This window comes from Hipposideros armiger, unplaced genomic scaffold (assembly GCF_001890085.2).
Source record: "Hipposideros armiger isolate ML-2016 unplaced genomic scaffold, ASM189008v1 scaffold_250, whole genome shotgun sequence".
NCBI lineage: Eukaryota > Metazoa > Chordata > Mammalia > Chiroptera > Hipposideridae > Hipposideros > Hipposideros armiger.
In genome coordinates this window covers 2,074,511-2,087,353 of record NW_017731600.1, presented here as the reverse complement: position 1 = coordinate 2,087,353, position 12,843 = coordinate 2,074,511, and the positions used below count along the sequence as shown (strand labels likewise).

Below are 12,843 nucleotides of genomic sequence, written 5' to 3'. Positions count from 1 at the left end.
TGGAGAGACACTTCTCAGAAAGTTGGCTACAATGGGCTAGAATAATGGAGTGCTCACTAGACAAAATTCAAAGATAATGTTTTTTAATGTAGTAAAGAGATTGGAATAAAATAAAGGGAGCAAGAGACTATCCACGAGGGCCAGTTAGAGGGAGGCAGATACCATCATCAAGTAATTGGATATACTCTGGATACCTAGAGCTTTGAAAAGAGCTAAAGGGATGATATGGAAGACAGGGAAATCCACTTGGATCGAGGAAAATGCAGGGATGATCCTTAATAATAGGAATTTCCAAAGAACTCAGGAAGTTGTCCCAAGGGAGAAGTTAAAGTAGGCAACTTGATAAGCTTCTTGGATACATGTGGAATATTAGCAGCCATCATTCTAAAAGGCTGCACATTGGACTCATTTGACTTCAAACCAGAATAATTCAATCAGAATCGCTGAGGGCCACCCAGGCATTAGTATTATATTCAAGATCCCAAGTGATGCCAATATGCAGTGAAGTTTGATAACCACCGTCATAACTGATAAAAATCCCAAGGAAAATTAAGTTTCAGTAAAGGTAAAGACATAGCATAGTGATGTCAGAGGATAGAATAGAAAGGGTAAAAGAGAAAAGCTGCAGTGGGAAAATGTTTCAGAGATCATAATGAGAGTAACAGCATGGGGATGATAGCAGGCTTAACGTTTGGGCTTTCGGGTACCATAATCCTAAATTCGAATCCAGGCTCTACCACCTTTTAGCTTTCTTTCTTTCTTTTTTTTTTTCACATCTTCTTTCCTTTTATTGAAAAAAATTTTTTAAAATGGCAGTTAATAAAGGACACAAACAAATCAACATGGATATACTAGTGAAAAACATACACAATATAAAACTAAAAATGTCATTGGCGCTTCTTCAATTGGTTAAAAGCACAAAAATGTAACAGGCAGGTCTGTTTTAAACAAATTAAAAAGCTGTGTTTCTTTCCCCCCAATTCTCTCCAAGTCAGATATATATACACACACAAATGTTTTGTAAAGATGTACACAAGAAGTTGTATCCTGAATTACGGGAAACAGATATTGAAACAGAAATTAACAGAATAAAGTCAGCAACAGATTAGCAATTTTAAAAACCGAGTCTTCAAATGCTGCATGGCACAAAGCTATACTGCTAGATATTAAGGAAAAAGACTACGGCTTTTAGCAAAGATGCTTTTCCAGAAAAGCAAATAAAAACAACGCAATCAGCAGACCAAAGAAGCAACAGCTAGATATCAGAGCTAAAATTTCTCACATCTGAGATAGAAAATCCTATTTATCCAGAATGGACTAAGATTTCAGGACAAAATAGGGACATTTTTAACATTTCTTACTTTATCCATTTTAAGCTCTCTGCTCCTTTCAATTTCACCCCATAATTTCACATGATACTGCAGAATGATGGCTGCTTTTAGAATTGGCCATTTTATTTTTCTTTCTGTAGCAAGGCTGTCATGGAGCCTGGATATTTCAGGCTCATATGCATCCATGACCAGCATCCCGCCGTGGTTAAAAAACTTAGCAATGGATTTCGTGAACTCAGCTTCCCACTGCTGCTTTGTTCTCTCACTGATGAAGGTCAGCTTCACAGTGTATTTGTCATTGAACCTTTTGAGACTAGAGGACAGTTGTCAAATATCATCAGGATCCATCCCTGTAGGATCTTTCCTGTGGGCCACGAGAAAGATGCTCTTCTCCTTATACGAGATATAAGTGGTCAGGATCCCCATCATCACAAAATACGATATGACACACAAAGCCAAAACAGGCTTGAACTCTGGAAAGGGGTGCATATAATCCCAAATCAAAGCCACTATGGTAAAGAAACAGGAGATGGTACAGATGGTGAGGTGACCATCAATTAGACCAAAATTCTCCACATACTTGTACTTTTCCAGATGCACCTTTTTGGCAGAATCATCCAAAGAATTTTTCACAGCTGATCCATCCCATTTGTCAATTTTTACAGGCTTGTCATCAATCTTCCACTTATGCAACAAGCTGCTGCGGCCACTACCCATCCCTCTGCTGGGGCCACCGCCAGCCCCACTACTGCCTCCACCACCATCAGTTCTCCCACGCTGTACCTTTTAGCTTTCTATCATGAGCAAATTACATACTTTCTCTCAGATTAAATGTTCTCATTAATAAAGTGATTTTATTACTAGTATCTTGTTTGTTTTGTCTGTCTATTGCGTGTCATCTCTCACTGAAATGTCAACTCCATGAGAATAGAAACCTTGTCTATCTTGTTCAAAATTGAATTCCCAGTCCCCCAAATAGTGCTTGGTCATGCAGTAGGTGTTTATTAGATATATTTTTTTAATGTATGGATGAAAATACTTTATATTTTTTTATTGTTTACTATTGATGAGCACTTTTTTCTAAGCACTTCACATCCACCATTTTATTGAATTCAACCCCAGCAGATAGTTACTATGACAATTTCCAATTTTTAGATGAAGACAATTAAGCAAAGGTCAGTTATTTAGTAGATGTATAAGTGGTATGATGCATGGAAAGCACTTTGATAATTTAAAACAAATCTTACTAAATGCTAGCGAACAATGAGAAAAAGATAAAAGGCATAGTGGAATTAACTGCCCTTAAGATTCTGAGAGGAACTCAGGTATTAGGTTGTGTCTGTGAGGTCTTATATATGGAAACTGAACATTGAAATATCAGAAGCAAGTTTAAGAAGCATGCAACCGTTGTTTGCATTCCAGATAAAGCATGAGTGAAAAAGGTATTTCATGCTTCTACAAAGATGGTGGAAGGAGGTAGGGTAGCGAGTCTTATATATCGAGAGAGAGATTACTGTCCACCTTAGATGTTGGCTCAACCTCTTGTATCTATTATTGGAGAACCAGTGGGTCTTTGTTAAAATTTATCTTTGATTATTATTACATGGAAGGAAGCACTGAAAGAAGTGATGGTGTTTTGAGCCAAGAAATATAATATCCTTTGAAAAAGCTTGTAATAAGCAATTTTTCTTCTGTTAATAGAGTACCAAAAAAATGTCACACAAACCTCAACTCCATCAGGTTCCATAGAAGGTATGATGTGACCTCTCAGCACTTTCTAGCTTTAATATTACTAACTATGCGAATGAAAGGAATTTCTGTTCCCAAACCAGTCTTGAATCTAGCCATTCAGTTGAGATTGTCAACAATGCAGGAAATTATTCCTTAGAACATTTTCATGGGCAGAATTTTTTAAGTGGAGTATTTGTATTATTTTTAAAGTGTCAAACTTCATTGTAGATCACAGCCTATTCTATTCTGCATTGTAAGATTTTTCCTTTGTACATCTAATGTGCCCTTAATTTGACAATTCAGTCAAATGATCTCTTTGCAGTTCATTCATGCAATCACAGCATAACAGATGACCATTAGAGGATCAGAGTTGAAATGTATGGGAATGCACAAGCAATCTCTACACAAGATTAAAACCGAATTGCCTGCCAACTTGGTACCAAAAGGGAGAGCTTTGCTTTATGTACTGTCCAGTAAGCTGCATGCCCTATTTAGCAAAGGAGATATATAGAACTAAACTAAAAATCATGTCTCTTAATATAATCCCTTGGCTTCTGTAAGACTCCTATTTCTTGAAATAATAAATAAAATGACAATGATGAGGAAGTGAATAATTAATGCTACCAGAGATACAGAGTATGCATTTAAAATCTAATCCTCTAAAAACAAACATATTTTTCTAATGTGAATTTTTTTCATTAACCTGTAAATAATAACATACCATAGTTTTACTACAGGATCTATACATATGCATATCATTTCTAAAGCTACATGTAATATGCAGCACCTAAAAATAAAGTTGGTTGAAATAGTTTCCTATAGCAAAGCATAGCTACATATCCTGAAGAGAAATGGGGTAGAGTTAATTATTGTTTCCAATTCTTTATTCCCTCCAACAGAATCCTGCACACATTCCTTTGCTGTGCAACTTTGTAGTGCCTATTAATAGAAGAGGTATATTTTACACCTCTGTCACGTTGATTTTGAGCTTCACTATATGACTAGTTTTGGACAATGAATATTTAATAGCTGTGATATGAGTGGAAGCTGTAACTGTCTTGAGGAGGTTTGGCTTGGCCTCTTGTCCTTCTGTGCATGCACCACAAAAGTAACTGCTCCTCTCAGAATGAAAGACATGGTGAGGACACCTAGACCCAGCCCACAGCCTGAAACAAAGCCACCCTGCCTGATCTGAAAACCTGTCACCAAGACAAAAAAATGTTCATTGTTTTAAACCACTGAGATTTAGTTGTTGTTTTGCAGCATCATGGTAGCAGACACCTGAAGGATACAAGGAGAAATGAGGAAACTGTGGACGGAAAAGGGGCCACAGGCTAAACCTGATAAACTCAGGAGACTGAAAACAACCACATAAGATGGCATGAGCATAAAAAAACCGTTCATAACCAAGTGGGCCATGGTGGGAAGTCACATCTTTAGCTTCCTTCATAAAGTTAGTCTGTGCCTTTTCAGTGGGCCTCTCTGTTTTTCTGCACCTAAGGCAACATTTTAGGAATGTCAGTAATCCCTTTTCTGGACCAGAGCTGGAAACTGCTAAATTCCTCCTTATCATGCTTATCTCCCAATTACCATCCCTTTGTGTTGTAAAAAAAGCTAACTGTTAGCTATCCTGTACCCACCTATGTGAAAGAAGTAGCTGTCTCTCCAATTTACTTTTATCAAATCCCAGAGGTTTCCCTGCTTTGTTCTCTCCCACCCCCTTAATCTGTCACCAATGGATTTCATGTAACCCACCTCCTTCGATTTTATGTATAAAATAAGCTGCAAACCGCCATTTTGCGGAGCATTTTCTCAATCCGTTGAGATTTCACTTCCCGGCAATTGTCGATATTTTGGCTCAAATAAACTCTTATAAATTTTCTCTTATACTGGATATTTTTCGTCAACAAAACCAAGACAGAAGGGAAGAACAAGGTATTTCTCAAGGTTATATAGCAAGTCACCAGACACTCAAAGGTGAACCCTAGCTATTCTCATTTAATCCAAGTAGTTTGCCCCCTTGATTAATATATATTATTTTTTGCCCTAGAAAGTAACTTATTTTCTTATATGTATGTGTATATATTACATCCATAAATTACTACAAACGTAATGTTTTTGGGAAGAAAGAAAAGTTAAATTTTGAATATACATTCAAATGAATAGAGGCAGCTCTGTGTATATTGGAACTCAGAAACTCTGGGTTAGATACCCACATCGTGTTTTACCATGTATCTGCTCACTGTTCTACCTTATTTTCTCTGAACCTCTGTTCATTTAATTGCTAAAAAGAGTTAACATAATTTTTTTAGACAGTTTATGAAGAAAAGGTATTTTAAGTAACGGCCTAGTGATAGGCACATGGTATGTAATAAATATTTTGTAGTAAATATAAATTTATTTTTAACATCCTAAAATACTGTGTGAATTAAAATAAGATTTTATGGCTCATTTATACGTAGCACATAAATACATCATAGTTCGTTGCATCTTCCTTTCTAGAGCTTGTAATCTAAGGCATGTGCCACCAATTTAGAAGTGAATTTGATAAAATTTTATATTCCCAAATATCCATCAACTGTTACATGAAGTTGAACAGCTATAATTCAACAAAGGACTCCCTGCACATCACACAAGCACGCCTGAGAGACGCACACTGTAAATCAGCTGAAGGTGGGCAAATCGGGCTAGCGGGGGAGGAGGGAAGGAGGAAGTGCAAAGACAGGGGCCATGGGGCCCCAGAATGCAGACTGAAGTCTCAGCCTCGGGAGAGGGAAGAATTCAGGTTTCAGGCCGCACCCCTTGTGACCCACAGTCCTGCCTGAGGGATCAGCATACAAGGGGGCTGAACCCAGCATTTGAGGCAGAGACCTCAGGTGAGAACTGTGGTTTAAGCCCAGATGGCCAGGCAGAAATCAGAAAGCAAAGACACAGAGCCTGGCTGCCTCCCTCCCACCCTCACAGGCCTTGCCCCACTCCTGCCCTCCCCATAGTTAGAAGAGGGCTTCAGAAGAAACAGGTAGTAGTGTCGGATTAAAGAACAAAATATCTACAACGCTGAGAACTGCTCCGACAGTCCTGCGCACTCTGCTGACAGGGAAAGAGCTGAGAGTGGGGGGTAAACGAGACAGCTCTGGGCCAGTCGGAGACACAAGCACCAGCGGCCTTTCTACCCCAACCCCACCTTTCTGGGCAGATCCCTGCCGGGTAATCAGAACTGCATTGCCAGGGGCACTCTGGGCACCTGGTAGCCAGCCCCGCCTCTGCAAGCTGCATGGAGGTTTTTCACAGCAGAGCACAACCCGCAAAGGGCTAGGAAGACTGCTAGAAGGTGTCAGGCCAAGATCTGTGCTGCAACATAAATGCGCAATGGCTGGACTTAGTGTTATTATTTTTCTTTCTTTCTTCTTCTCCTTCCCCTTCTCCTTCTCCTTCTTCTTCTCTCTCTCATTTTATTTTCTTTCTTTCCTCTTTTTCTTTTTTTTTCTACTCTTTTCGTTGTTCTGTTTCTCTTTTATTTCTTTTCAGGTTTTTTTTTGGTGTTATTTAGTTTTTTCTGGTTTCTGTTTGCTTGTTTGTTTTGCTTTGGTTTTCGTGTTTAGTTTCGTTGTTTTTGTTTTTTGTATTTTTGTTTGCCTTCATTGTTGTGTGTGGTTTTTGAGTGTGTATTTGTTTTTTGTTGTTGTTTTTTCTTTTTTGTTTTTGTTTTGTTGTTGTTGTTTCATTTTGTGGGGTGATCGCAGGCCCAGCCCCAGTCCAGGAGCTGAGACTACACGGAATTTGTAGAAATCACTGACCACACCCTGTAGCCCCCTGTAACGTCGTCCTGCCCACCTACAGCTGTATTTCCAGGGACACTCTGGGTGCCTGGGGGACCAGCTCCACCCCAAAAACCATGGAGGATTTTTTTGTTTTTTTGTTTTTTACAGCAGGGAACAATCCACAAAGGCCTGGGGGGATTTTGGTGGTGAACAGTGACCCAAACCTGCACCGCAGCCATCAGGAGCAGCTCTGGGGAATTTGCGAGCCTGAGGTGGAGGCTGGCTGCAGTGCCCTCAGGGAGCAATACAGGGCGGTCACAGACCAGATAGAGGTGTAAGATCTGAATCTGCATTAATGTTGTTAAAACCGCTGGTCAGGTTTCATGGCTCACTTGAACTCCACCCCACCCAGCTAGTGCTGCATCAAGGGCACTCTCAACATCAGGTCAACCAGCCAGACAAATGCCCCTAAGGAGCCTCTTTCAACAGCTGGGCCTTACGGGCAGCTGACAGGTGGCAACAGGCCTTGGGGCCCTGAGCCTTTTGCTAAGCTGCCTCAGGCCCAATATTTGTGGCAGCCAGCATCAGTTCAGAGAGAGGCCACCCCCACATACCTCCAGGTCCAGCACAGGCAGCAGCCATCCACATACAGCTTTGAGGCACCTACTAGGTAACCACGGGCAGGTAACAGGCAGGGCTGAAACTGCCCTGCGTGGGAGCCCCGCCCAAGAAACACCAGAAACAACACACCCGTGGCCAGCTTCAGACCACACCAGAGCACTACCTGGTTAGCCCCACAAGCAGCACATCCAAAGGGGGTTCTCAACAGGCATGAGAGCCCATAGGGGCAAAGCCTCTGCTGAGGGGTCAAGCCCTCACACAGCAGCTCATACACTGTGCACAGCCAATCCTCACAGTTAGTGAGCCTGGGAGTCAATCCCACTCACTGACACGCTAAAAGAAATTAAAGCTCAACTATAACAGAAGAACACTCACAACACAAGGGACACCTCTGGAACGCACCCACAGGAGATCAGGGTGACTGAGAATTTGACTATAAATGACACACATGCCACATAAGACCACCCAGCAAACACTGAGAGACATAGGAGATCTACCTAATATGTAGAAGCAAACACAGAGTGGTGGCTAGAATGAGGACACAAAGAAACATGTCCCAACTAAAAGAAAAGAAGAAACATCCAGAAATGGAACTAAATTAAACAAAGGCAGTCAACCTCCCAAATTCAGAGTTTAAAACACTGATGATAAGAATGCTTGGGCCAGCCAAGTGGCGTGTTGGTTAAGAGCTGGCTTGGGACACCAGAGGGCCCCAGTTCGGATCCCACAAATGAGGGCCAGCGACACTGCCCTCTACAGCTAAGATGCTGAACAACATCTCAACCTGGAGCTGGGCTGCCGTGAGTCACTGGCAATGGCATAGGCTGCAGCCCCTCCTGCAGTGGGTTGCCAGGGGCTACTGTGTGCAGCCAGCAGCCAGCGTGAGTGGCCAGCAGCTTCCATGAGCGGCCGTCCAGAAGCTGGTGACTGATCTGCCTCACCCAGGAAGAGCACAATGATGGTGCCAACTTGGGCCAGTGAAGCAACGTCCTCCACAAATAGACTGAAGAACAAAAGGACAGCAACTTGTCTGTGCCCCTTCCCACAATTTCCCAGCGCTGTTCCCCTCCCCCAATTCCCCAAGAAAAATCTTTTTTAAAAAAAGGAATGCTTAAGGAACTTAATGAGAATTTCAACAAAGAGATAGCAAACATAAAGAAGGGTACAGAAACCATGAAAAATAACCAGTCAGAAATAAAGAACACAATAACTGAAATGAAGAATACACCACAAGAAATGACCAGCAGATTAGATGAAGCAGAGGATCAAATCAGTGATTCAGAAGACAAAGTAGTAAAATTCACCCAATCAGAAAAACAAAAAGAAAAAGAATAAAAAACAATGAAAATAGCTTGGAAGACCTGTGGGACAACATCAAGCACAACAAGATTCACATCATAAGGACACCAAAAGGAGAAGAGAGGGAGCAAGGGATCAAGAACATATTTGAAGAAATAATGACCAAAAATTTCCTTAAGCTGGTGATGGAAAATGACATACAAGCCAGGAAGTGCAGCGAGTTCCAAACAAGATGAACCCAAACAGGCCCACACCAAGACACATCGTAGCTAAAATGGCAAAGGTGAAAGACAAACAGAGAATCCTAAAGGCAGCAAGAGAAAGACAGCTAGTTACTTTCAAGGGAGCTCCCATAAGACTATCAGCTGACTTTTCTACAGAAATTTTGCAGGCCAGAAGGGAGTGGCAGGAAATATTCAAAGTGATGCAAAACAAAGGCCTACAACCAAAATCACTCTACCCAGCAAGACTATCTAAAATGAAGGAGAGATAAAGAGCTTCCCAGAAAAGAATAAACTAAAGGAATTCATTACCACCAACCAGTATTGCAGGAAATGTTAAAAGGGCTTCTTTAGGCAGAAGAAAGGTGAAAACAAACTAACAAAGCCCAGAAATACAAATAATAAAATGGCAATAACTATGTATCTATCAATAATCACTTTAAATGTAAATGGATTAAATGCTCCAATCAAAAGAAGAGGATAGCTGAGTGGATAAGAAAACAAGACCCATGCATATGCTGTTTACAAGAGACCCACTTCAGATAAAAAGACACACACACACTCAAAGTAAAGGGATGGAATAAGATATTTCACACAAATGGAAATGAGAAAAATGCTGAAGTAGCAATACTTATATCGGACAAAATAGACTTTAAAATGAAGACTATAATAAAAGAGAAAGAAGGGCACTACATAATAATAAAGGGGTCGATCCAACAAGAAGCTATAGCACCAGTAAACATCTAAGTACCCAACATAGGATACCTAAATATATTAAACAGGAATTGACCAACATAAAGACAGGGATCAACAGTAAACTATCACAGTAGGGGATTTCAACACCCCACTGACACCAATGGACAGATCCTCCAAACAGAAAATCAATATGGAAACAATGGCCTTAAATGATACATTAGACCAGCTGGATTTAATGGCTATTTTTAAATCATTGCACCCCAAAACAGCAGAATATACATTCTTTTGAAGTGCACATAGAACATTTTCCAAGCTGGACTACATGCTAGGCCTCAAAACAAGTCTCGATAAATTTAAGAAGACTGAAATCATATCAAGCATCTTCTCTCAGCACTGTGCTATGAAACTAGAAATCAATTACTAGAAGAAAACAGGAAACCACACAAATACATAGAAGCTGAAAAACATCTTACTAAATAGCAAGTGAGTCAACAATGAAATCAAGAAATCAAAAGATACCTTGAGACAAATGAAAATAAAAACACAATGACCCAAAATCTATGGGATGCAGCGAAGGCAGTCCTAAAAGAGAATTTCATAGCAATACAGGACTACCTAAAGAAACAAGAAAAATCTCAAATCAACAGTCTATTTTTACACCTATGGGAACTGAAAACAGCAAGCAAAGCCCAAAGTGAGTACAAGGAAGGAAATAATAAAGATCAGTGTGGAAATAAATGAAATAAAGACCAACAAAACAATACAAAAGATCAATGAAACCAAGAGCTAGTTCCTTGAAAAGATAAGGAAAATTGAGAAGTGTTTAGCCAGATTTATCAAGACAAAAAGAGAGAGGACCCAAATTAATAAAATCAGAAATGGAAGAGAAGTGACCACAGACACCACAGAAATACAGAAAAATTTAAGAAAATAGTATGAGCAACTATACGCCAACAAATTAGAAAATCTGGAAGAAATGAATGTTTCTAGAAACATACAATCTTCCAAGGTTGAATCAAGAAGAAACAAAAAATCTGAACAGACAGATTACTACTAACAAAATTGAATCATTAATCAACAAGCTCCCAACTAACAAAAGCCCTGGACCAGATGGCTTTACAGGTGAGTTTTACCAAACATTCAAAAAAGAATTATCACCTAGTCTCCTCAAACTATTCAAAAACATCCACAAGGAGAGAAGTCTCTCAAGCTCATTTTCTGAGGCTACTATCATCCTGATCCCAAAACCAGACAAAAACATTACAAAAAAAGAAAATTATAGGCCAACATCCCTAATGAACAAACACAAAAATCCTCAACAAAATATTAGCAAACAGAATTCAGCAATACATTAAAAAGACCATATACCACGATCAAGTCGGTTTCATCCCTAGCACACAAGGTTGGTTCAATATCTGCAAATCAATTAATGTAACACACCACATTAACAAAATGAAAAATAAAAATCATATGGTCATATCAATAGATGCAGAAAAATTATCTGACAAAATCCAGCATCCATTTATAATAAAAACTCTGAGCAAAGTGGGAATAGAGGGGTCATATCTCAACATAATAAAGGCTATATATGATAAACCCACAGCTAACATCATACTCAATGGGGAAAAGCTAAAACCATTCCCCTTAAGATCAGGAACAAGACAAGGCTGTCCACCTTCTCCACTTTTATTCAACATAGTTCTGGGAGTTCTAACCACTGCAATCAGAAAAGAAAAAGAAATAAAAGGCATCCAAACTGGAAAGGAAAAAGTAAAATTGTCATTATATGCAAATAACAAGATACTATATAGAGAGAACCCCAAAGACTCCACCAAAAACTAGTAGACCTGATAAATGAATTTAGTAAAGTAGCAGGATACTAAATTAATATTAAAAAATCAGTTGCATTTGTATTCACCAATTACAAACTATTAGAAGGAGAAATTAAGAAAAGAACCCCATTTGCAATTGCTTCAAAAACAATAAAATACTTAGGAATAAATTTAACCAAGGAAATACAAGCCGTGTACTCAGAAAATCATAAGACACTGAAGAGAGAAATTAAAGAAGATACAAATAAATGGAAACATATAACGTATTCAGTAATAGGAAGAATTAATATAGTTAAAATGTCCATAATACCTAAGGCAATAGATAGATTCAACGCAATCCTTATCAAATTACCAATGACATTTTTCACAGAGCAAGAACAAATAATCCTAAAATTTATATGGAACCATAAAAGATGCTGAACAGCCATGGCAATCTTGAGAAATAAAAACAAAGTGGGAGGTATCACACTACCTGACATCAACTCATACTACAAGTCTGTAGTAATCAAAACAGCATGGTATTGGCATAAAAACAGACACACAGATCAATGGAACAGAATAAAGAGCCCAGAAATAAATCCATGCCTGTAAGGTCATTTAATCTATGATAATGGAAGCAAAAATTTACATTGGGGTAAAGACAGTCTATTTAATAAATGGTGCTGGGAAAACTAGACAGACACATGCAAAAAACTGAAGCTGCACCACCTTCTTACACCATATACAAGAAAAAATTCAAAATGGATTAAAGACTTAGATGTAAGACCCCAAACCATAAAACTCCTAGAAGAAAATATAGGAAGTAAATTTGCAGACATTACCCTTAGTAATATTTTTACTGATATATCTCCTCCGGCAAGGGAAGCAAAAGGAAAAATAAACATGTGGGATTACATCAAACTAAAAAGTTTTTTCACAGCAAAGGAAACTATCAATAAAACAAAAAGGCATTCTACTGAATTGAAGAAGATATTTGTCAATGATACATCTGACAAGGGGTTAATATCCAAATTTTATTTTAAAAGCTTATACAACTCAACACCAAAAAACCAAACAACCCAATTAAAAAATGGGGAAAGGACATGAAGACACATTTCTCTAAAAAGGATATACAGATGGCCAACAGACATATGAAAAAATGCTTAATGTCACTAATCATTAGAGAAATGCAAATAAAAAGCACAATGAGATACCACCTCACTCCGGTCAGAATGGCTATCATCAATAAATCAACAAACAGGGCCGGCCGAGTGGCGGGATGGTTAAGAACTCGCTTGGGATGCCAGAGGGCCCCGGTTCGGATCCCACATATGAGGGCCAGTGACACTGCCCTCTACAGCTAAGATGCTGA

At 39.1% G+C, this 12,843-nt stretch overlaps 1 protein-coding gene across 1 annotated transcript in view; it reads right to left on the bottom strand.

Annotated features, from left to right (window-relative positions):
• Window positions 1-1,325: 1,325 nt before the first annotated feature.
• LOC109389930 (signal peptidase complex subunit 2-like) overlaps window positions 1,326-12,843 on the bottom strand; it is a 118,927-nt gene continuing 107,409 nt past the window's right edge. Inside the window, 2 exon segments of the mRNA XM_019655897.1 lie at window positions 1,326-2,108; window positions 6,116-6,413. Of these exon segments, the coding sequence (XP_019511442.1) occupies window positions 1,326-2,108; window positions 6,116-6,413 (1,081 nt within the window).